At 48.3% G+C, this 27,016-nt stretch overlaps 1 protein-coding gene across 3 annotated transcripts in view; it reads left to right on the forward strand.

Annotated features, from left to right (window-relative positions):
* Positions 1-27,016, forward strand: part of LOC143956899 (uncharacterized) — a 107,478-nt gene that overhangs the window by 41,273 nt on the left and 39,189 nt on the right. For 2 of the 3 annotated variants that reach the window (XM_077467068.1, XM_077467069.1), the window contains exon 2: positions 13,178-13,474. In XM_077467068.1, the coding sequence (XP_077323194.1) occupies positions 13,178-13,474 (297 nt within the window). Of the gene's footprint in view, positions 1-13,177; positions 13,475-21,010; positions 21,062-27,016 lie in introns of all 3 variants that reach the window. The other variant, XM_077467067.1, reaches the window with a different exon arrangement.

The raw sequence follows: 27,016 nt of genomic DNA on the forward strand, positions 1-27,016 counted from the left end.
AGACGGCCTGGGGGGAAATTTCCACCCTGCCCCCCCGGCCCAGCCCGCCCCTGTGCAGAGCCCTGTGTATAATGTGCAGCCTGGTATATGATGTGCAGAGACCTGTGTATAATGTGCAGCCTGGTATATGATGTGCAGAGCCCGGTGTATAATGTACAGCCTGGTATATGATGTGCAGAGCCCTGTGTATAATGTGCAGCCTGGTATATGATGTGCAGTGCCCGGTGTATAATGTACAGCCTGGTATATGATGTGCAGAGCCCTGTGTATAATGTACAGCCTGGTATATGATGTGCAGAGCCCTGTGTATAATGTGCAGCCTGGTATATGATGTGCAGAGCCCGGTGTATAATGTGCAGCCTGGTATATGATGTGCAGAGCCCGGTGTATAATGTACAGCCTGGTATATGATGTGCAGAGACCTGTGTATAATGTGCAGCCTGGTATATGATGTGCAGAGCCCGGTGTATAATGTACAGCCTGGTATATGATGTGCAGAGCCCTGTGTATAATGTGCAGCCTGGTATAGGATGTACAGTGCCCTGTGTATAATGTGCAGCCTGGTATAGGATGTACAGTGCCCGGTGTATAATGTACAGCCTGGTATAGGATGTACAGTGCCCGGTGTATAATGTACAGCCTGGTATATGATGTGCAGAGCCCTGTGTATAATGTACAGCCTGGTATATGATGTGCAGAGACCTGTGTATAATGTGCAGCCTGGTATATGATGTGCAGAGCCCGGTGTATAATGTACAGCCTGGTATATGATGTGCAGAGACCTGTGTATAATGTGCAGCCTGGTATATGATGTGCAGAGCCCGGTGTATAATGTACAGCCTGGTATATGATGTGCAGAGCCCTGTGTATAATGTGCAGCCTGGTATAGGATGTACAGTGCCCTGTGTATAATGTGCAGCCTGGTATAGGATGTACAGTGCCCGGTGTATAATGTACAGCCTGGTATAGGATGTACAGTGCCCGGTGTATAATGTACAGCCTGGTATATGATGTGCAGAGCCCTGTGTATAATGTACAGCCTGGTATATGATGTGCAGAGACCTGTGTATAATGTGCAGCCTGGTATATGATGTGCAGAGCCCGGTGTATAATGTACAGCCTGGTATATGATGTGCAGAGCCCTGTGTATAATGTGCAGCCTGGTATATGATGTGCAGAGCCCTGTGTATAATGTACAGCCTGGTATATGATGTGCAGAGCCCTGTGTATAATGTGCAGCCTGGTATATGATGTGCAGAGACCTGTGTATAATGTGCAGCCTGGTATATGATGTGCAGAGCCCGGTGTATAATGTACAGCCTGGTATATGATGTGCAGAGCCCTGTGTATAATGTGCAGCCTGGTATATGATGTGCAGAGCCCGGTGTATAATGTACAGCCTGGTATATGATGTACATAGCCCGGCGTATAATGTACAGCCTGGTATATGATGTACATAGCCCGGCGTATAATGTACAGCCTGGAATATGATGTGCAGAGCCCTGTATATAATGTGCAGCCTGGTATATGATGTGCAGAGCCCGGTATATAATGTGCAGCCTGGTATAGGATGTACAGTGCCCGGTGTATAATGTACAGCCTGGTATATGATGTGCAGAGCCCTGTGTATAATGTGCAGCCTGGTATATGATGTGCAGAGCCCGGTGTATAATGTGCAGCCTGGTATAGGATGTACAGTGCCCTGTGTATAATGTGCAGCCTGGTATAGGATGTACAGTGCCCGGTGTATAATGTACAGCCTGGTATAGGATGTACAGTGCCCGGTGTATAATGTACAGCCTGGTATATGATGTGCAGAGCCCTGTGTATAATGTGCAGCCTCGTATATGATGTGCAGAGCCCTGTATATAATGTGCAGCCTGGTATAGGATGTACAGTGCCCGGTGTATAATGTACAGCCTGGTATATGATGTGCAGAGCCCTGTGTATAATGTGCAGCCTGGTATATGATGTGCAGAGACCGGTGTACAATGTGCAGCCTGGTATATGATGTGCAGAGCCCTGTATATAATGTGCAGCCTGGTATATGATGTGCAGAGCTTCATGTGTAATGTGCAGCCTGGTATATGATGTGCAGGTCCTGGTGTGTAATGTGCAGCCTGGTATACGATGTACAGAGCCCGGCGTATAATGAACAGCCTGGAATATGATGTGCAGAGCCCTGTATATAATGTACAGCCTGGTATATGATGTGCAGAGCCCAGTATATGATGTGCAGAGCCCGGTGTATAATGTGCAGCCTGGTATAGGATGTACAGAGCCCGATGTATAATGTACAGCCTGGTATATGATGTGCAGAGCCCTGTGTATAATGTGCAGCCTCGTATATGATTGCAGAGCCCTGTATATAATGTAAAGCCTGGTATATGATGTGCAGAGCCTGGTGTATAATGTACAGAGCCCGGTGTATAATGTGCAGCCTGGTATATGATATGATTATATAAGGGGTGTGGCTTATGAGAAGTGTGAGGGGCCAAACATGGAGGGGCAGAGTCTTGCACCGCCACTGCTCAGATCACCCTAATTCATGCACCTTCACCCCACAGATCACCCCAATTCCTGCACCTTCACACCTTAGATCCCCCCCAATTCCTACACTTTCACCCCTCAGATCACTCCAATTCCTGCATCTTCACCCCTCAGATCACCCCAATTCCTGCACCTTCACCCCTCAGATCACCCCAATTCCTGCACCTTCACCCCTCCGATCACCCCAATTCCTGCCCCTTCACACCTCCGATCACCCCAATTCCTGCCCCTTCACACCTCCGATCACCCCAATTCCTGCCCCTTCACACCTCCGATCACCCCAATTCCTGCACCTTCACCCCTCAGATCTCCCCAATTCCTGCACCTTCACCCCTCAGATCACCCCAATTCCTGCACCTTCACACCTCAGATCACCCCAATTCCTGCCCCTTCACACCTCCGATCACCCCAATTCCTGCACCTTCACACCTCAGATCACCCCAATTCCTGCACCTCCATCCCTCAGATCACCCCAATTCCTGCACCTTCACCCCTCAGATCACCCCAATTCCTGCACCTTCACCCCTCAGATCACCCCAATTCCTACACCTTCACCCCTCAGATCTCCCCAATTCCTGCACCTTCACCCCTCAGATCACCCCAATTCCTACACCTTCACCCCTCAGATCTCCCCAATTCCTGCACCTTCACACCTCAGATCACCCCAATTCCTACACCTTCACCCCTCAGATCTCCCCAATTCCTGCACCTTCACCCCTCAGATCTCCCCAATTCCTGCACCTTCTTCCCTCAGATCTCCCCAATTCCTGCCCCTTCACACCTCAGATCTCCCTAATTCCTGCACCTTCACCCCTCAGATCACCCCAATTCCTGCACATTCATCCCTCTAATCACCCCAATTCCTGCACCTTCACACCTCAGATCACCCCAATTCCTGCCCCTTCACACCTCAGATCACCCCAATTCCTGCACCTTCACCCCTCAGATCTCCCCAATTCCTGCACCTTCACCATTCAGATCACCCCAATTCCTGCACCTTCATCCCTCTAATCACCCCAATTCCTGCACCTTCACACCTCAGATCACCCCAATTCCTGCACCTTCACCCCTCAGATCTCCCCAATTCCTGCACCTTCACCATTCAGATCACCCCAATTCCTGCACCTTCATCCCTCTAATCACCCCAATTCCTGCACCTTCACCCCTCAGATCACAACAATTCCTGCACCGACACCCCTTAGATCACCCCAATTCCTGCACCTTCATCCCTCAAATCACCCTAATTCCTGTACCTTCACCCCTCATATCACCCCAATTCCTGCACCTTCACACCTTAGATCCCCCCAATTCCTACACTTTCACCCCTCAGATCACTCCAATTCCTGCATCTTCACCCCTCAGATCACCCCAATTCCTGCACCATCTTCCCTCAGATCACCCCAATTCCTGCACCTTCACACCTCAGATCACCCCAATTCCTGCACCTTCACCCCTCAGATCTCCCCAATTGCTGCACCTTCACCCCTCAGATCACCCCAATTCCTGCACCTTCACCCCTCAGATCACCCCAATTCCTGCACCTTCACCCCTCAGATCTCCCCAATTCCTGCACCTTCTTCCCTCAGATCTCCCCAATTCCTGCACCTTCACACCTCAGATCTCCCTAATTCCTGCACCTTCACCCCTCAGATCACCCCAATTCCTGCACCTTCATCCCTCTAATCACCCCAATTCCTGCACCTTCACACCTCAGATCACCCCAATTCCTGCCCCTTCACACCTCCGATCACCCCAATTCCTGCCCCTTCACACCTCCGATCACCCCAATTCCTGCACCTTCACCCCTCAGATCTCCCCAATTCCTGCACCTTCACCATTCAGATCACCCCAATTCCTGCACCTTCATCCCTCTAATCACCCCAATTCCTGCACCTTCACACCTCAGATCACCCCAATTCCTGCACCTTCACCCCTCAGATCTCCCCAATTCCTGCACCTTCACCCCTCAGATCACCCCAATTCCTGCACCTTCATCCCTCTAATCACCCCAATTCCTGCACCTTCACCCCTCAGATCACCCCAATTCCTGCACATTCATCCCTCTAATCACCCCAATTCCTGCACCTTCACACCTCAGATCACCCCAATTCCTGCCCCTTCACACCTCCGATCACCCCAATTCCTGCACCTTCACCCCTCAGATCTCCCCAATTCCTGCACCTTCACCATTCAGATCACCCCAATTCCTGCACCTTCATCCCTCTAATCACCCCAATTCCTGCACCTTCACACCTCAGATCACCCCAATTCCTGCACCTTCACCCCTCAGATCTCCCCAATTCCTGCACCTTCACCATTCAGATCACCCCAATTCCTGCACCTTCATCCCTCTAATCACCCCAATTCCTGCACCTTCACCCCTCAGATCACAACAATTCCTGCACCTACACCCCTTAGATCACCCCAATTCCTGCACCTTCATCCCTCAAATCACCCTAATTCCTGTACCTTCACCCCTCATATCACCCCAATTCCTGCACCTTCACACCTTAGATCCCCCCAATTCCTACACTTTCACCCCTCAGATCACTCCAATTCCTGCATCTTCACCCCTCAGATCACCCCAATTCCTGCACCTTCATCCCTCAAATCACCCCAATTCCTGCACCATCTTCCCTCAGATCACCCCAATTCCTGCACCTTCTTCCCTCAGATCTCCCCAATTCCTGCACCTTCTTCCCTCAGATCTCCCCAATTCCTGCACCTTCACCCCTCAGATCTCCCCAATTCCTGCACCTTCACCCCTCAGATCACCCCAATTCCTGCACCTTCACCCCTCAGATCACCCCAATTCCTGCACCTTCACCCCTCAGATCACCCCAATTCCTGCACCTTCACACCTCCGATCACCCCAATTCCTGCCCCTTCACACCTCCGATCACCCCAATTCCTGCCCCTTCACACCTCCGATCACCCCAATTCCTGCACCTTCACCCCTCAGATCACCCCAATTCCTGTACCTTCACACCTCAGATCACCCCAATTCCTGCCCCTTCACACCTCCGATCTCCCCAATTCCTGCACATTCACCCCTCCGATCACCCCAATTCCTGCACCTTCACCCCTCAGATCACCCCAATTCCTGCACCTTCACCCCTCAGATCACCCCAATTCCTGCACCTTCACCCCTCAGATCACCCCAATTCCTGCACCTTCACACCTCAGATCACCCCAATTCCTGCACCTTCACACCTCAGATCACCCCAATTCCTGCACCTTCACACCTCAGATCACCCCAATTCCTGCACCTTCACACCTCAGATCACCCCAATTCCTGCACCTTCACACCTCAGATCACCCCAATTCCTGCCCCTTCACACCTCCGATCACCCCAATTCCTGCACCTTCACCCCTCAGATCTCCCCAATTCCTGCACCTTCACCCCTCAGATCACCCCAATTCCTGCACCTTCACACCTCAGATCACCCCAATTCCTGCACCTTCACACCTCAGATCACCCCAATTCCTGCCCCTTCACACCTCCGATCACCCCAATTCCTGCACCTTCACCCCTCAGATCTCCCCAATTCCTGCACCTTCACCATTCAGATCACCCCAATTCCTGCACCTTCATCCCTCTAATCACCCAAATTCCTGCACCTTCACACCTCAGATCACCCCAATTCCTGCACCTTCACCCCTCAGATCTCCCCAATTCCTGCACCTTCACCCCTCAGATCACCCCAATTCCTGCACCTTCACACCTTAGATCCCCCAATTCCTGCACCTTCATCCCTCAAATTACCCTAATTCCTGTACCTTCACCCCTCATATCACCCCAATTCCTGCACCTTCACACCTTAGATCCCCCCAATTCCTGCACCTTCATCCCTCAAATCACCCCAATTCCTGCACCATCTTCCCTCAGATCACCCCAATTCCTGCACCTTCTTCCCTCAGATCTCCCCAATTCCTGCACCTTCATCCCTCAGATCACCCCAATTCCTGCACCTTCTTCCCTCAGATCTCCCCAATTCCTGCACCTTCACCCCTCAGATCACCCCAATTCCTGCACCTTCACCCCTCAGATCTCCCCAATTCCTGCACCTTCACCCCTCAGATCACCCCAATTCCTGCACCTTCACCCCTCAGATCACCCCAATTCCTGCACCTTCACACCTCAGATCACCCCAATTCCTGCACCTTCACACCTCCGATCACCCCAATTCCTGCCCTTTCACACCTCCGATCACCCCAATTCCTGCACCTTCACCCCTCAGATCACCCCAATTCCTGCACCTTCATCCCTCTAATCACCCCATTTCCTGCACCTTCACACCTCAGATCACCCCAATTCCTGCACCTTCACCCCTCAGATCTCCCCAATTCCTGCACCTTCATCCCTCTAATCACCCCAATTCCTGCACCTTCACACCTCAGATTACCCCAATTCCTACACCTTCACCCCTCAGATCACAACAATTCCTGCACCTTCACCCCTTAGATCACCCCAATTCCTGCACCTTCTTCCCTCAGATCACCCCAATTCCTGCACCTTCTTCCCTCAGATCTCCCCAATTCCTGCACCTTCACCCCTCAGATCTCCCCAATTCCTGCACCTTCACCCCTCAGATCTCCCCAATTCCTGCACCTTCACCCCTCAGATCACCCCAATTCCTGCACCTTCACCCCTCAGATCACCCCAATTCCTGCACCTTCACACCTCAGATCACCCCAATTCCTGCCCCTTCACACCTCCGATCACCCCAATTCCTGCCCCTTCACACCTCCGATCACCCCAATTCCTGCCCCTTCACCCCTCCGATCACCCCAATTCCTGCACCTTCACCCCTCAGATCTCCCCAATTCCTGCACCTTCATCCCTCTAATCACCCCAATTCCTGCACCTTCACACCTCAGATCACCCCAATTCCTGCACCTTCACACCTCAGATCACCCCAATTCCTGCACTTTCACCCCTCAGATCACTCCAATTCCTGCATCTTCACACTTTGGATCACCCCAATTCCTGCACCTTCACCCCTCAGATCACCCCAATTCCTGCACCTTCACCCCTCAGATCACCCCAATTCCTGCACCTTCACCCCTCAGATCTCCCCAATTCCTGCACCTTCACCCCTCAGATCACCCCAATTCCTGCACCTTCACCCCTCAGATCACCCCAATTCCTGCACCTTCACCCCTCAGATCACCCCAATTCCTGCACCTTCACACCTCCGATCACCCCAATTCCTGCCCTTTCACACCTCCGATCACCCCAATTCCTGCACCTTCACCCCTCAGATCACCCCAATTCCTGCACCTTCATCCCTCTAATCACCCCATTTCCTGCACCTTCACACCTCAGATCACCCCAATTCCTGCACCTTCACCCCTCAGATCACCCCAATTCCTGCACCTTCATCCCTCTAATCACCCCAATTCCTGCACCTTCACACCTCAGATTACCCCAATTCCTACACCTTCACCCCTCAGATCACAACAATTCCTGCACCTTCACCCCTTAGATCACCCCAATTCCTGCACCTTCTTCCCTCAGATCACCCCAATTCCTGCACCTTCTTCCCTCAGATCTCCCCAATTCCTGCACCTTCACCCCTCAGATCTCCCCAATTCCTGCACCTTCACCCCTCAGATCACCCCAATTCCTGCACCTTCACCCCTCAGATCACCCCAATTCCTGCACCTTCACCCCTCAGATCACCCCAATTCCTGCACCTTCACACCTCAGATCACCCCAATTCCTGCCCCTTCACACCTCCGATCACCCCAATTCCTGCCCCTTCACCCCTCCGATCACCCCAATTCCTGCACCTTCACCCCTCAGATCTCCCCAATTCCTGCACCTTCATCCCTCTAATCACCCCAATTCCTGCACCTTCACACCTCAGATCACCCCAATTCCTGCACCTTCACACCTCAGATCACCCCAATTCCTGCACTTTCACCCCTCAGATCACTCCAATTCCTGCATCTTCACACTTTGGATCACCCCAATTCCTGCACCTTCACCCCTCAGATCACCCCAATTCCTGCACCTTCATCCCTCAAATCACCCCAATTCCTGCACCATCTTCCCTCAGATCACCCCAATTCCTGCACCTTCTTCCCTCAGATCTCCCCAATTCCTGCACCTTCACCCCTCAGATCACCCCAATTCCTGCACCTTCACCCCTCAGATCACCCCAATTCCTGCACCTTCACCCCTCAGATCACCCCAATTCCTGCACCTTCACACCTCAGATCACCCCAATTCCTGCACCTTCACACCTCAGATCACCCCAATTCCTGCACCTTCACACCTCAGATCACCCCAATTCCTGCACCTTCACCCCTCAGATCTCCCCAATTCCTGCACCTTCACCCCTCAGATCTCCCCAATTCCTGCACCTTCACCCCTCAGATCACCCCAATTCCTGCACCTTCATCCCTCTAATCACCCCAATTCCTGCACCTTCACACCTCAGATCACCCCAATTCCTGCACCTTCACCCCTCAGATCTCCCCAATTCCTGCACCTTCATCCCTCAGATCACCCCAATTCCTGCACCTTTATCCCTCTAATCACCCCAATTCCTGCACCTTCACACCTCAGATTACCCCAATTCCTACACCTTCACCCCTCAGATCACAACAATTCCTGCACCTTCACCCCTTAGATCACACCAATTCCTGCACCTTCATCCTTCAAATCACTCCAATTCCTACACCTTCACACCTCAGATCACCCCAATTCTTGCACCTCTCCCCCTCAGATCACCCCAATTCCTGCACCTTCACACCTCCAATCACCCCAATTCCTGCACATTCATCCCTCAAATCACCCCAATTCCTGCACCTTCACCCCTCAGATCACAACAATTCTTACACCTTGACCCCTTAGATCACCCCAATTCCTGCACCTTCATCCCTCAAATCACCCCAATTCCTACACCTTCCCACCTCATGTCACCCCAATTCCTGCACCTTCACCCCTCATATCACCCCAATTCCTGCACCTTCACCCCTCAGATCACCCCAATTCCTGCACCTTCACACCTCCAATCACCCCAATTCCTGCACTTCATCCCTCAAATCACCCCAATTCCTGCACCTTCACCCCTCAGATCACAACAATTCCTGCACCTTCACCCCTCAGATCACCCCAATTCCTGCACCTTCACCCCTCAGATCACCCCAATTCCTGCACCTTCACCCCTCAGATCACCCCAATTCCTGCACCTTCACCCCTCAGATCACCCCAATTCCTGCACCTTCACCCCTCAGATCACCCCAATTCCTGCACCTTCACCCCTTAGATCACCCCAATTACTGCATTTTCCTCCCTCAGATCACCCCAATTCCTGCATGTTGGCAGCTCAGATCATCTCAGTTCCTTCCAATGTCTTCTGAATTTTCATTTCTTGGAACAAATATTCATATTAGAAGTCATGAACTCACGGAATGCCTTGTTCTAGGTCAGTGTGTTAAAGTACCGAATTCAAAGACAGACATAAAACTAGCATTTTCAGAAGGTGGTCGGCGGTGACCAGGCTCTGCTCGCGGTTTATATCTCCATTCTATTTAAAGTGAGAAATGTGTGATAACTGATTTTTCTGGCCTTTTACCTCGCACTGTGTCACAATTTCCCAACTCTACCAGTTTCCAGAACAAACACTTACAAAGCAGTGACGCCAAAGCATGTTTTGTGGTCTTTTCATTTTTAAAGCAGCTCTATGATTGTGGTAGACCTCCCCCTTATAACAGGATGTGTTCAGCACACAGGGGACACCACATGGTGACCAGACATGTGATTCAATTATATATATACTGTATATGTATAGGGGTTGGAAGACATATAGATGTATGGAGATTGGATGACATATACAGTATCTCACAAAAGTAAGTACACCCCTCAGTCACATTTTTGTGTAAATCTTTTCTTCTATCTTTTCATGTGACAACACTGAAGAAATGACACTTGTCTACAATGTAGAGTAGTGAGTGTACAGCTTGTATAACAGTGTACATTTCCTGTCCCCTCAAAATAATTCAATACACAGCCATTAATGTCTAAACCGCTGGCAACAAAAGTCAGTACACCCCTAAATGAAAATCTCCAAAATAGTCCCAAAGTCCCAATATTTTTTGTGGCCACCATTATTTTCCAGCACTGCCTTAACCCTCTTGGGCATGGAGATCACCAGAGCTTCACAGGTCACCACTGGAGTCCTCTTCCACTCCTCCATGATGACATCACATCAGTGGTCATCTTGGTGGTGTATTTGGGGTGGTTATCATGTTGGAATACTGCCCTGCGGTCCAGTCTCTGAAGGGGGGGGGGGAGTCATGCTCTGCTTCAGTAGGTCACAGTACATGTTGGTATTCATGGTTCCCTTAATGATCTGTAGCTCCCCATGCAGCCCCAGACCATGACACTCCCACCACCATGCTTGACTGTAGACAAGACACACTTGTCTTTGTACTCCTCACCTGGTTGCCCCCACACATGCTTGACACTATCTGAACCAAATAAATTTATCTTGGTCTCATCAGACTACAGGACATGGTTCCAGTAATCCATGTCCTTAGTCTACTTGTCTTCAGCAAACTGTTTGCGGGCTTTCTTTGCATCATCTTTAGAAGAGGCTTCCTTCTGGGAGAACATGCAGACCAGTCGTACGCAGAGCACACAGCCAAATCTCCTGTTTCTAATAATAACATTTCCGTCTTAGTGATATAATACTTTAGCTTACCTTCCAACCCATTCATCCCAATGAACAGACATAACCATCCTTCTTACGTACTCAGTTCCATGCTTATGCCCCCCCCCCACCCCCGGGGCCCAGCTTCACCTTTTATTATCTCCCGAAGAATGACAAACAGGAAGTGCTTGCCCACAACAGGCAAGCACTTCCTCAGTACAGGAAATGACATCACAGGAAATGACATACATTAAAGGGGAGGGCACTCACAAGAGGAAGTGCACACACCCCCTTTTTTAGTCAGCATGGAGCGCAGACTATAGTGTTTTCAAAGTAAACAATATGGAGTGAGCTCATTCTAATGGTTCTTAAAAGCTTGAGACAATCTGCAGGGACATTGCTATTGGTGTTGTTAATATATGGTACGAGTATATTAACAAGGCAGATACCAATGTCCTCTTATTAAATCAGATATGTATCCAAAAAGGATAACGTAGCCACACAAAGATAAAATAATATGTTTATCTTGTTATGTGGACTTCACTTCTCTAATGCGCATAGTCATTTTACGGTAAGAAGCCCAGCGCATTGCGATTGGTACCTACAAACCAACAAACATCCACAGACACAGAGAACACGTCTCAAATCCCATGAGAAGGTTCTCATACTGACCGTTTTTACACCACTGGTCTCAAATTGACCCAAATGCGCTCTGCTAGAGCGCTCCTCAATTAAACCAGACACAGGGAGACAGATGACAATCTATAAAACACACATCCTAGAATAAAATGTTGTACAATCAAATTTTCCACAACAGTATAGGGATTGGATGACATGTATATGTATTGGGATTAGATGAAATATAGATGTATGGGGATTGGATGACATATAGATGTATGGGGATTGGATGACTTGTATATGTATGGGGATTGGATGACATATAGATGTATGGGGATTGGATGACTTGTATATGTATGGGGATTGGATGACTTGTATATGTATGGGGATTGGATGACATATATATGTGTGGGGATTGGATGACATATAGATGTGTGGGGATTGGATGACATATAGATGTATGGGGATTGGATGACATATAGATGTATGAGGATTGCATGACTTGTATATGTATGGGGATTGGATGACATATATATGTGTGGGGATTGGATGACATATAGCTGTATGGGGATTGGATGACATATAGATGTATGGGGATTGGATGACTTGTATATGTATGGGGATTGGATGACATGTATATGTATGGGGTCTGCATTACATATATATATATATCTCTGTAACATAAATAATACTTTACTTTTTTATATAATATTATCCTTGCCACTTGATCTGTACAAAAAGTACAAAAAGTGGACTTTGTTCCAAGGAACAGGTTGGCTTAAAACGCAGAATTCCTTGTGATGTGAACAATGATGATGCCATGAAGGATGTATGGATGTGGACGGTCTTACCCAAATACATTTATGAAAGTCATTGAGCTCCAGGGCAGCCCAGCGGTTTAGTGGATAGCACTTCTGCCATGCAACACTGGGCTCTTTAGCTTGAATCCTACCTGCATGGAGTTTGCACCTTGTCCCTGTGTTTGCATTGGGCATTTCCCAACACTCCAAGGACAGGCTGGTGAAAAAATTGTCCCTAGCATGTGTATGTGATAGGGATACTAGATTGTCAGCTCCTTGGGGGCAAGGACTGATGTGATTGTGTAGCGTTGGTAAATTGATGGCGCTGACTATAAATCTGTTTTATATGATGAAATAAGACTTCAAATGTTTTCTCCGTGTATCAGTGTGAATATCGGCATGTCATAAAGACTCCCTGGTCTTCTTTTCTGGGATATTGTGGGGTCTTGGTGGGTCATTTCCTCTGACCTCCTTCATTGTCTCTATCTCTATGTGATGACCGCACTTCATTATATGACATTTGTACCTGATCTCCCTCTCCAGGACTCTCTGATGGAACCTCCATAGTGTGTTGGAGGAGGGGAAGGAATGTCACCTGCACTAATGACCACCAGAGCCCTACGGAAGGTCATGAGAAGGAAATCCGTGTACGGTGTGATAACAGAGAAATCATCTGCCCAGTAATCCCAAGTCTGAGCAAAGTCACTAATGATGATGTGAAATCCCAGGAACTCAAATGTGGGACAAATAAGAGCCGAGAACCCAACCAGAAATGTGAGATTTACTATTGTCAGATAGAAAAGCCCCGCTACATATCAATCCTCCGTACCATTTTTTCACGTAAGTTTCTTAAAAGCTGATGGTAATTCTACTTATATTTCAACTTTCCTGGGTCCCTCTTCACCAACATGATGATGACATTTTTAAATTAAACCGTTTTTTTATACACTTTATTTTAGACCTAGTGACATCATTACTAGGACTCTGTGGTTCTCTATGCAATGCAGGAAAAGCATGGCTGGTGGGAGGGGCTGGTAAGGTGCAGTGCATAGCCTGCTGAAAAAAATCATTGCAGCCCCCTGACTCAGTACTCCTCTCAAGGGCCCTCAGTCCTGATACAAGCAGTGGCCGGGGTCTTCTGCAAATATCAAAATGCCCTGATGGCGTTCCTAAGCAAGCTAAATTTACATAGGTAATGCCCGCATGTGATAGTAAGCCTCACTTCGGCACAGATCTAGAACACATTCGCAAACATTTTTTTTTCTCTTCCTCTAGTTGCATTTCTAAAACTGACCCTTGACCTTCCTTTCAGTCTTGCACAGTTGTAGCGGCTCCTCCCCTGGGCTGAAATGGCTTCCTCTGATTTCACCGCACACTGTGAGCTTCTCACAACATGCATGAGAAGCTGCAGCAACTCACAACTTCCTGGCTGGAGGACTCACAGCATCATTTAGCCTCCTCAGCCTGACTGTCGCTGGCCCGTCCCTTTAATTCATTGGATTTCAGTTCTTTCAATTATTTATCAGTCGTTTATAAACAATGTTACTTTGTATCTCTCTATCCCCTGTCTGATCAATGTTTATAAACAGTGTTACTTTGTATCTCTCTATCCCCTGTCTGATCAATGTTTATAAACAGTGTTACTTTGTATCTCTCTATCTCCCGACTGATCAATGTTTATAAACAGTGTTACTTTGTATCTCTCTATCCCCTGTCTGATCAATGTTTATAAACAGTGTTACTTTGTATCTCTCTATCTCTAGCTGATCAGCTGTTATATTTTACAAACATATTATTGTAATATTGTGTTTGTGTGCAGTAAAATGAAATTGATGTGTATTTTTTTTACTGAAAATGATCATTGCATTAACAGTTGTTTCACTCATTTATTCTCCAAGGTCTAAGGTTTCAGAAAATATATCATGTTTTTTTTTTTTTTAACTAATCTTTATGCCTAAAATGCTATTTTAACGTGTGAAAAAATCTTCCTGTGATGCCCTGTACAGCAGAACTGAGGCAGGGTGAGGGGGGAGGGGCAGAGCAGTAGGCCAATCAGGTGGAAAAGCATTGTAGAAGGTGGTATTCTAAAGCCCCGTACACACAATCAGATTTTCGGCAAGTAATTGTATAATGATAAACTGCCTAACATCTGACTGTTAGTACGCTCCATCAGACAATTGTTGTCCAATTTTCATCCAACAAGTGTTTGATGGCAGGCTAGTAAATTTTCAGTGGACAACGGTCTATAGTCAGATTTTCATCTCATCTGTACACCAGTCTGTCACACAAAAGTCCAAAGTACAAACACGCATGCTCGGAATCAATGCTCACCAAACACGACATTAGCAGAAGGTGCCCAAAGGGTGGCGCTCAAGAGCTGAAATTCCATTTAGTACGTCACTACGTTTGTGATTGTTGGACCACAATTGTGTGCCGTTTGTATGCAAGAAAAGTTCCTGGCACATACCCTTCAGACAAAAGTCTGACACTGTGTTGGCCAACAATCTGATCATGTGTTCGAGGCTTAACACTAGCTGAGACCAACAATAAGTAGTGGTGGACCTTTTAGCTGAGACCAACAATTAGTAGTGGTGGACCTTTTAGCTGAGACCAGCAATTGGTAGTGGTGGACCTTTTAACTGAGACCAGCAATTAGTAGTGGTGGACCTTTTAGCTGAGACCAGCAATCGGTAGTAGTGGACCTTTTAGCTGAGACCAGCAATTGGTAGTGGTGGACCTTTTAGCTGAGACCAGCAATTGGTAGTGGTGGACCTTTTAGCTGAGACCAGCAATTGGTAGTGGTGGACCTTTTAGCTGAGACCAGCAATTGTTAGTGGTGGACCTTTTAGCTGAGACCAGCAATTGTTAGTGGTGGACCTTTTAACTGAGACCAGCAATTAGTAGTGGTGGACCTTTTAGCTGAGACCAGCAATTGGTAGTGGTGGACCTTTTAGCTGAGACCAGCAATTGGTATTGGTGGACCTTTTAGCTGAGACCAGCAATTGGTATTGGTGGACCTTTTAGCTGAGACCAGCAATTGGTAGTAGTGGACCTTTTAGCTGAGACCAGCAATTGTTAGTGGTGGACCTTTTAGCTGAGTCCAGCAATGGATTAAGCAGCATATTTTTTCAGCTTTAGCTTCCTCCCCCAGGCAAGGGGTCTAAGCCCTTGTACACACGGTCGGACATTCCGACAGATTTTGTTATCGGAATGTCCAACCGTGTGTACAAGGGCTAAGAAGCTTGAACTGGACCTCCCTGATTTACATCCTCTCCAGGCAGAAGGTCTGTAACTCAAAGAACCTTCCAGCACTACCTCCTCTCTAGGCAAGACCTGGCAGGGAAACCATCCTTTTAGAAGATATCCCCAAATATTGAATCTCTTATTCAGCCATCATCACTGGCATAAGCCCCTTAGTGATTGACCAAGGTGGAATAAATATTCAAAGTCCCATACATCGACCATCTCACTCCATTTTACTAGAGAACTCTTCCTAGAAGCAGGCCGATGCAAAGTCCTTTATCTTATGAGAGCCCTAACAAACCCAGATGACATAAACAGAGCTCAGGCTGGCTACATTACATTTAAACTAGGGACACTCCAGCTCATGGCAGGGACCCTACAAATTCAATGGAATCTGGAAGCCCCCTTTAACAAGAGGACCAGATCTGCCCCCCGCCCCCCATGTGAATTGGTAACGGGTACATCGTACCCCTACCATTTAAAAAAAAAGTGTCTAAAATAGTAAAAAAGACAGGAGACACTTTGGGACAAGTCCTAAATAAAAAAATAAAAATGTCCCAAGAGGTAGATCCATCTCACGCCGCCTGACAAGCCGAAAAAAAAAAAAAAAAAAAGCCTCAACAGCTCTGCCTCCATGGGAGGTGACGCTTCTTCTCGCTTTGAGAGATGATATGTAGCTGAGGGCAGGGCCAGTCAGGGACGTAAACGGGCGACCCTGCCTTTCTCTGACATCACATGGTGTCAGAGGGGGGTGGGGCCACCCGTTTACATCGCCAAGTGGCCCTGCCCTCAGCTTTATAATGGCTGTCAAAGCGAGAAGAAGCGTCACCTCGGCGGGGGAGCTTCCATGGAGGCGGGGCTGTTGCGGCTTTTTTTTTCTTTTTTCGACTCATCTGGGCAACGTGAGATGGATCTACATCGCGAGACATTTTTTTATTTTTTTAATAAAGGACTTGTCCCGAAGTGTCTCCTTATTTTTTTACTATGCTGCACACTTTTTTTTGTGAAATGGTAGGGGTACAATGTATCTGTTACCAAATCACATAGGGGGGGAGGCCGGGATCTGGGGGTCCCCTTTTTAAAGGGGGCTTCCGGATTCCAAAAAGGCCACCCATCCAAAGACCCCCACAACCACCGGGCAAGGGTTGTGGGGATGAGGCTCTTGTCCCCATCAACATGGGGATAAGGTGCTTTGGGGGGCTACCCCAAAACACCCACCCCATGTTGAGGGCATGTGGCCTGGTATGGTTCAGGAGGGGTGGGGGGGTGCTCTCTCGTCCCCCCCCCTCTTTTCCTGCGGCCTGCCAGGTTACGTGTTTGGTTAAGGGTCTGCTATGGTGTTTGGAGGGACACCTATGCCATTTTTTTTTATTTGGCGCAGGGTTCCCTTTAATTTCCATACCAGATCTGAAGGGCCTGGTATGGATTTTGGGGAGACCCCTACGCAATTGTTTTTTTGTTTTTTTGGTTTGTGGTTCCCCTTACGCCGTGTGCACACAACCAAACTTTTTGACGGACTTTGATGGACTTTTGATGGACTTCCGTTTAATCGGACTTGTCTGTACGCAATCACACCAAAGTCTGACGGATTCGACCACGAACTGGATGGACTTGTGTCTTTTTTCAACCTGACTAACTATGTTACTATGTGATGACTTACGACTGGACTAGAATGAGGAAGTTCATAGCCAGTAGCCAATAGCTGCCCCAGCGTTGGTTTTTGTCCACCGGACTAGCACACAGGCGAACTGATTTTTTGACCGGACTCGAGTCCGTTGGAAAGATTTGAAACATGTTCTAAATCTAAAGTCAGTCTGATTTTTCGACAGCAAAGGTCAGATGAAGCCCACACACGGTCAAATTGTCCGAAGGATTCGTTCCTTCGGACCTTTGCTGTCGAAAATTCCGGTCCTGTGTACATGGGATTAAAGTGGTTGTAAACCCTTACAAGTAGATTAAGGCTTACCTGTAGGTCCAAGAAATATCTCCTAAACCTACACAGTTTAGGAGATATTTACAAATAGACAGGCACCGCTGTCTACGACGCATACGCCATAGACAGCGGCGCGCAGGCGCACTGAGCAGGCCGCAGATCACGGCGATATGCTGTTAGTGGCGGCTCCAATGCGCGTGAGTGACGTCATCGCTGGTCCGGTGCTGTGAGTGGCCGGAGCAGCGATACCCGGAAGAAGATGGATGCTCTGACCTACAGGGGACAGCGGTGACATCGCTGGCTCCTGTGTCAGGTAAGTGACATATAATGGGCTACTATGCAATGCACAGTAGCCCATTATGCTTTACCTTTGCAGGGAAACTAAGAGGAAGAAACACCCATCAGGGTTTACTTCCCCTTTTATATTCATACCAGACTCAAAAGGGCCAAAGGGCCTGGTAATGAACTGAGGGGGGAACCCATGTAATTTTTTTCAATGAGTTTTATCTATATTGCTGAGACCCGACAATTCATTACAGCCGCAATCAGACTTTTATTCCTTTAGAAATGTCATTTTGCTGTAGTATTGTTCTAAACACGGGAAAACTGCGCTACTTTACAGGCAGACTAAGGGCACCCCCCAGGCACCATATTTAAAGGAATATTTCATTTTTATTGTTTTACTTTAAGCATTATTAAAATCACTGCTCCCGAAAAAACGTCCATTATTAAAACTTTTTTTTTTTAACCACTTGGGTACCGCGCTATTGCAAAATGACGGCAATAGCGCGGACCCACATTTTCGGGACTACGTCTATTGACGTAGTCCCGGTTACGAGCGGCCTGCGCGCCCCCTGAGGGGCGCGCGCGGCACGCTCTGTGATCGGCGAGTCCGTGAGACTCGCCTGATCACCGATCCGTGTAAGGGGTCGATCCCGACCCCTTATCACGTGATCAGCTGTCAGCCAATGACAGCTGATCATGTGATAAAACGGAGCCGGTAATCGGCTAGTATTCCTCCTCGCGCTGACAGCGCGAGGAGAAAAAAAAAAAGCCGATCGCCGGCGGCCGTGTTCGGGACATCAGTCCCGATCACGGCCAGCAATTTAAACGGACACCTGCCCCCTGCCAGTGCCCACCTGCCACCCGCAGTGCCATCCTGAAATAAAGTAAGTGCCCCCCTGTCAGTGCCACCCAGCAGTGCCCATAGTGCCCACAGTGCCACCCAGCAGTGCCCACAGTGCCACCCAGCAGTGCCCACAGTGCCACCCAGCAGTGCCACCCACAGTGCCACCCAAAATCTGCCTCAAAGGTGCTGCACCCCAGTGCCGCCCATCAGTGCCCAGCAGTGCCGCCCATCAGTGCCCAGCAGTGCCGCCCATCAGTGCCCAGCAGTGCCACCTATCAGAGCCACCTATCAGTGCCACCTATCAGTGCCCATCAGTCCCATCTATCTGTGGTACCTATCAGTGCCTATCCGTGCCACCCATCCGTGCCACTTATCCGTGCCACCCATCCGTGCCATCTTATCTGTGCCCATCTTTGCCCATCAGTGCCGCCTTATCTGTGCCCATCGGTGCCGCCTTATCTGTGCCTATTAGTGCCGCCTTAACTATGCCTATCAGTGCCCACCAGTGCAGCCTATCAGTGCCCACCAATGCAGCCCATCAGTGCCCACCAATGCAGCCCATCAGTGCCCACCAATGCAGCCTATCAGTGCCGCCTAATCAGCGCACTTCAATGAAGGAGAAAAATGACCCGTTTGCAAAATTTTATAACAAACTATTAAAACATGATTTTTTTTTTTTTTTTTTTGCATCTTTTTTTGTTTGTTTAGCAAAAAATAAAACTCCGAGCTGTAACTAAATACCACCAAAAGAAAGCTCTATTTGTGGGAAAAAAATGATAAAAATTTCATTTGGGTACAGTGTTGTATGCCCGCGCAATTGTCACTCAAAGTGCATCAGCGCTGAAAGCTGAAAATTGGTCTGGGACTGAGGGGGGTTTAAGTGCCCAGTAAGCAAGTGGTTAATTGATACATGTCCCCCGGGGCAGGACCCGGGTCCCCAAACACTTTTTAGGGCAATAACTTGTATATAAGCCTTTGTAATTAGCACTTTTGATTTTTCATGTTCGTGTCCCATAGACTTTAACGGTGTTCACCTGAATTTTTTTCCTGTTCCCAAGTCCTGGTGCAAACTGAACCGGGGAGCGGGGGGGGGGGGGGTTTGGGTTTGGCTCATCCTTAGTGATTGGTCTCTATTGGATTTCATGATGCCACAATCTAAGCCCTTGTACACACGGTCGGACATTCCGGCAACCAAATCCGACGGATTTTGTCCGAAACTGTTGCATACACACGGTCGGACAAAGTTGTCGGAAAATCCGATTGTACGTAACGTGACGACGTTATTTCGTAGTAGCCAATAGCTTTGATCTAGGAATTTTATCTGAGCATGCGTGGCACTTTGTCCGTCGGAGTAGGCTACACATGATCGGAGTATGTCCGATAGGAGCATTTTGACGGAAAATTTTACCGGCAAGTTGGAAAAGTTGGTCCGTCGGGTATATTCCGAGGGAAACAGTCCGATGGAGACCACACACAGTCGGAATATTCGACAAAACGGTCCGATCGGACACATTCCGTCGGAATCTCCGACCGTGTGTACAAGGGCTTACACTGACAACTCAGTAACATTTAGACCCCTTTCACACCACACCGCCGATAGCGTGGGCGGTAAAACACCGCTGTTTTTAGCGGCGTTTTACCGCCGGATTTGCGGCGCATTTCGGGCGCTAGCGGGGTGCTTTTACCCCCCGCTAGCGGCCGTGAAAGGGTTAAAACCGCAGGCAATAGGCCGCAATAGCAGCGTTTTGCCGGCGGTATTATAGCGCTGCCCCATTGATTTCAATGGGGAGCAGCGGTGGAGGAGCGGTAAACACACCGCTCCTTCACCGCTCCAAAGAAGCTGCTGGCAGGACTTTTTCCTGCCAGCGCACCACTGTAGTGTGAAAGCCCTCAGGGCTTTCACACTACAGACAATGGTGCAGCTTCTTTAGGGCGTTTTGCAGGCGCTATTTCTAACGCTATAGCGCCTGCAAAACGCCCTGGTGTGGAAGGGGTCTTAGGTGACCACACTGTGTGGATACACTGCAGTGAAGAAACGTGAGATCTCTGACCTGTATATATTGTCTGGCAGGTATTCCTGGAGCACAAGACTTGGTGAGAAAAGCTGGAATTTTTTTGAAAAGTAAGTACAATTTAAAATATATATTCTAACCTGTTCACCCCCCCACCCCCCACCCCCTTCATGGAGCAGAGGGAATGTCATTCCTGCTATGGGCCTCTTTATTCAGCAACAACTCTGTCATTACTTACAATTTTACAGTATATGTATATATATATATGTGTGTGTGTGTGTATGTATGTGTTTTTTGGACTAAACAGACTCGGTTTTAGGTGATAATATCTTGCAACAGTTATTTTATTTTTTTATTTAAAGCATGTTTTGATTAGTGTTGGCTGAAAAGTGATTGTGTTTAAAAATATAATTTATTTTCCATAATTTGTCCTGTTTAAAATGACACTAAAAATACGATCCTGGCACAAAGCATTGCAAAGTTATTTACAGCTGAAATAACGTTTTTTTTATTTATTTTTTTTTAATCTTTAAATTTTTTCAGTCTGCATTTTATTAACCACTTAAGCTCCGGAAGATTTTGGACCAGGCCATTTTTTGCTGTTCAGCACTGTGCTACTTTAACTGCCAATTGCACGGTCCTGCAACACTGTAACCAAATAAAATTTATATCATTTTTCTAACCACTGTTTTGTTTTTGTTTTTTGCTATGAAAACACAAAAAATTATGAAAAAAAAAAAATGTTCTTAGTTTCTGTTAAACAATTTCGCAAATTAATGATCTTTCTTTACAAATTTAGGCAAAATGTGTTCTGCTACATTTCTCTGGTAAAAAAAAAAACAAAATACCAATAAGTGTATATATATAGCCCCCTGCTCTTCTGCCCCACCACTGTACCCCCTTCTCATCTGTTCCACCTCTGTACCCCCCTGCTCTTCTGCCCCACCACGGTAACACCCTGCTCATCTGGCACAACATTGAATCCCCCCCACTGCTTATCTGTCACACCACTGTAACCCCCTGCTCTTATGTTTCACAGCAGAAACCCCTTCTAATTTCTCCCACCACTGTACCCCCCTGCACATCTGCCCCACCTCTATATCCTCTTCTCATCTATTATATGTGTGATATGCAGAGTGGTGAAAGGGAGCAGAGGTGAGACACATCTACCTGTCCTGGCACACTCATCCTGGTGATCCAACTCTCGCATCCAGCCCATGTGCTTGTATGAGGTGTATGGGATGTATGGGGTTTATATGATGTATGGGATGTATGGGGTGTATGGGATGTATGGGGTTTATATGATGTATGGGATGTATGGGATGTATGGGGTGTATGGGGTGTATGGGATGTATTTGGTGCATGGGATGTATGGGGTGCATGGGATGTATGGGATGTATGGGATGTATGGGGTGCATGGGCTGCCTGTGATGCATGTGGTGCATGTGATGCATGGGATGTATGGGGTGTATGGGATGTATGGGATATATATGATGTATGAGATGTATGGGGTGTATGGGGTGTATGGTATGTATTTGGTGCATGGGATGTATGGGGTGCATGGGATGTATGGGATGTATGGGATGTATGGGGTGCATGTGATGCATGTGATGCATGGGGTGTATGGGGTGTATGGGATGTATGGGATGTATGGGCTGCCTGTGATGCATGTGGTGCATGTGATGCATGGGATGTATGGGGTGTATGGGATGTATGGGATATATATGATGTATGAGATGTATGGGGTGTATGGGGTGTATGGTATGTATTTGGTGCATGGATGTATGGGGTGCATGGGATGTATGGGATGTATGGGATGTATGGGGTGCATGTGATGCATGTGATGCATGTGATGCATGGGATGTATGGGGTGTATGGGATGTATGGGGTATATATGATGTATGAGATGTATGTGGTGTATGGGGTGTATGGGATGTATTTGGTGCATGGATGTATGGGGTGCATGGGATGTATGGGATATATGGGGTGCATGGGCTGCATGTGATGCATGTGGTGCATGTGATGCATGGGATGTATGGGGTGTATGGGATGTATGGGGTATATATGATGTATGAGATGTATGTGGTGTATGGGGTGTATGGGATGTATTTGGTGCATGGGATGTATGGGGTGCATGGGATGTATGGGATGTATGGGATGTATGGGATGTATAGGGGGGAAAAGGGAAGCATGTGATGCATGGGATGTATGGGGTGCATGCGATGCATGTGATGCATGGGATGTATGGGGTGTATGGGATGTATTTGGTGCATGGGATGTATGGGATGTATGGGGTGTATGGGATGTATGGGGTGCATGGGATGTATGGGATGTATGGGGTGCATGTGATGCATGGGATGTATGGGGTGTATGGGATGTATGGGGTATATATGATGTATGGGATGTATGGGATGTATGTTACACACAGGGCTTTTTTTCAGTGGGAACACGGGGGAATGCAGTTCCGGCAGCTCCAGCACTGAATGTATTCTATGGCAAGGTGTGCTGGAGGGTCAATTGATGCTGACTGCTGGGGGATCTGTTGTCACTAGGGATCTATTTTTTTGTGGTGATCTATTGTTACTGTGGTGGTATTTTGTTGAGGGGGGTCCATTGTTGCTGGGGGGAGGTCTGTCATTGTGTGTGGGGGGATCTATTGTTGCTGTGGTGGGGTCTGTTGCTGCTTGGGTGGGGTCTATCAAATTCCATATAATTTAGTAGCACAAAATTATACTTGGTTCTGTACTCTCTAAAAGGAGTGGTACTGGGAGATGGGTAGGGGTGGAGCCAAGAGCTTGTGTTCGGAGATGGGTAGGGGGGCAGAGATGAAGGGTGACTCATAAGGGGGGAGTTCCTACACCTATTCTCTGAGAAAAAAAACCCTGGTTACATACATAGTTACATAGTTAGGTTGAAAAAAGACACAAGTCCATCTAGTTCAAGCATAAAATAAATAAAAAAAAATATATATATATATAAAAAATATACAATCCCATATACCCAATCCTATACCCACAGTTGATCCAGAGGAAGGCGGAAAAAAAACAGAAAAGCATGATCCAATTTGCTAAAGCAGGGGAAAAAAAAATCTTCCTGATCCCCCGAGAGACAATTGGATTTTCCCCGGATCAACTTTACCTATAAATGTCAGTACCCAGTTATATTTTGTACACTTGGGAAATAATCCAAGCCTTTCTTAAAGCAATCCACTGAGCTGGCAAGATCCACCTCTGCAGGGAGTCTATTCCACATTTTCACAGCTCTTACTGTGAAGAAACCTTTCTGTATTCAGAGATGAAATCTCTTTTCCTCTAGATGTAAAGAGTGCCCCCTTGTCCTCTTTGTGAATAACTCAACACCAAGTTCACTATATGGACCCCTTATATATTTGTACATGGTAATCACATCCCCCCTTAATCTCCTCTTATCAAGAGAGAATAAATTCAGTTCCTCTAATCTTTCCTCATAGCTGAGCTCCTCCATGCCTCTTATCAGTTTGGTTGCCCTTCTCTGCACTTTCTCCAGTTCCCCGATATCCTTTTTGAGAAATGGAGCCCAAAACTGAACGGCATATTCCAGATGAGGTCTTACTAATGATTTGTACAGGGGGGGCAAAATGATATCTCTCTCTCTGGAGTCCATACCTCTCTTATACAAGAAAGGACTTTGCTCGCTTTGGAAACCACAAGTTGGCATTGCATGTTATTATTGAGCTTATGATCTACCAAAACCCCCAGATCCTTCTCCACTATGGATCCCCCCAGATCCTTCTCCACTATGGATCCCCCCAGATCCTTCTCCACTATGGATCCCCCCAGATCCTTCTCCACTATGGATCCCCCCAGATCCTTCTCCACTATGGATCCCCCCAGATTCTTCTCCACTATGGATCCCCCCAGATCCTTCTCCACTATGGATCCCCCAGATCCTTCTCCACTATGGATCCCCCCAGATCCTTCTCCGCTATGGATGCCTCAATTGTACTTGCCCTAGCATGTATGATGCATATTCTTATGCCCCGTACACACAATCTGACTTTCCGCCAACAAAACTGTGGATTTTTGTTCGAAGGATGTTGGCTCAAACTTGTCTTGCATACAGACGGTCACACAAATGTTGGCCAAAAATTCCGAAATGTGAGATGTGCGACGAGCCGAGAAAAAGGAAGTTCAATAGCCAGTGCGGGTCCTTATGCTTGATTCCAAGCATGCGTGAACTTTTGTGCAACGGACTTTCCGACAACAAAGCCCTGCTATCAAACATTTGTTGCCGGAAAGTCAGACACCAAATGTCCGATGGAGCATACACACGGTCGGACTTTCCGACAACAAGCTCACATCCAACATTTCCCGTCGGAAAGTCCGACCGTGTGTACGCGCCATTAGCCCCCAAGTTCATAACTTTACGTTTATCAACAATAAACCTCATCTGCCACATAGTCGCCCAATTAGACAGAGCATTGAGGTCGGCTTGTAAATTGGAGATATCCTGTAAGGAGGTTATTCCACTGCATAGCTTTGTGTCATCTGCAAAGACGGAAATGTTACTTTTAATCCCAGACCCAATATCATTTATAAAGATAATAAAAAGTAAGGGTCCCAGCACTGAACCTTGGAGTACACCACTGATAACCTTAAGCCGCGTACACACGGGCTGACTGTCTGGCCTACTTATTCCGCCGAAACACATTTCAGCGGACAGTCCGCTCGTGTGTGGGCTTCAGCGGACTTTTTCAGCGTGCAGTCTGGCGGACTAAGTATTTCGGAATTTCCGTAATACTGTCCGTCGGACTCGCATTTCGGCGGACAATCCGCCCGTGTGTGTGCCAGTCCGCCGTACTTTTGAAATGAGCGGACTTTTCCCGCCCGGAGAAAAGTCCGCTCATTTTGAGCGGGTATCCAGGTAGGCGAGGCCCGCGAAGGAGACGTCGCTGGCCCCGCCACCTGGTATGGACTTAAAGGGGAACCCCAACGCCGAAAAAAATCGGCGTGGGGGTCCCCCCCAAGTCCACAACAGACCCTTGTCCGAGCACGCTACCCGGCCGACCAGGAAAGGGGGGTGAGCGAGTGCCTCCCCTCCTGAGCCATACCAGGCCGCGTGCCCTCAACATGGGGGGTGCCTTGGGGAAGGGGGGGCCGCGCGGCCCCCCCACCCCAAAGCACCTTGTCCCCATGTTGATGAGGACAAGGGCCTCTTCCCGACAACCCTGGCCGTTGGTTGTCGGGGTCTGCGGGCGGGGGGCTTATCGGAATCCGGGAGCCCCCTTTAATAAGGGGGCCCCCGGATACCGGCCCCCCACCCTATGTGAATGAGTATGGGGTACAATGTACCCCTACCCATTCACCTGTAAAATAAAAGTACAAAAAAAAACACAACACACGAGATAAAATACTTTATTGCACAGCTCCGGGGGTCTTCCGTCTTCGGGGGTCTTCTCGCCGGACTCCTCCGCTATCTTCTTGTAGCTCTTTTGCTAGCGGAGGAGTCCGGCTTTCTTCCTCGCCGCCGGCCTCTTCTCCCGACTTCGGGGGTCCTGTCCCCCTCTTCGGTTCTTCTGCCGGGCCAACGCGCCTTCTTCTAGCTCTTTTACAGGCGGTGGCCCGGTCTTCTGTCGCCGCCGTAGCCGCCGCCTTCCGTTCTTCTTCTTCTTCTTCTTCTTCTCCAGGAGATGTTGCCTCGACGATCTCTCCAGCCGGAATGCCAGGGACGCACTGCGCGGCCACTTATATAGGGACAAGGGGCGGTTTCACATGGCTTTATGTCACATGGGTTGGTCACATGGGTTGATGTCACATGGGGACTATGACATCGTAAGGGGGCGGGGTCACCATGTGACACCAACCCATGTGACATAAAGCCATGTGACACCGCCCCTTGTCCCTATATAAGTGGCCGCGCAGTGCGTCCCTGGCATTCCGGCCGGAGAGATCGTCGAGGCAACATCTCCTGGAGAAGAAGAAGAAGAAGAACGGAAGGCGGCGGCGACGGCGGCGACAGAAGACCGGGCCACCGCCTGTAAAAGAGCTAGAAGAAGGCGCGGTGACCCGGCAGAAGAACCGAAGAGG

Source organism: Lithobates pipiens, unplaced genomic scaffold (assembly GCF_037356315.1).
Source record: "Lithobates pipiens isolate NorthernLeopardFrog02 unplaced genomic scaffold, aLitPip1_a1.2 Scaffold_44, whole genome shotgun sequence".
Taxonomy (NCBI): domain Eukaryota; kingdom Metazoa; phylum Chordata; class Amphibia; order Anura; family Ranidae; genus Lithobates; species Lithobates pipiens.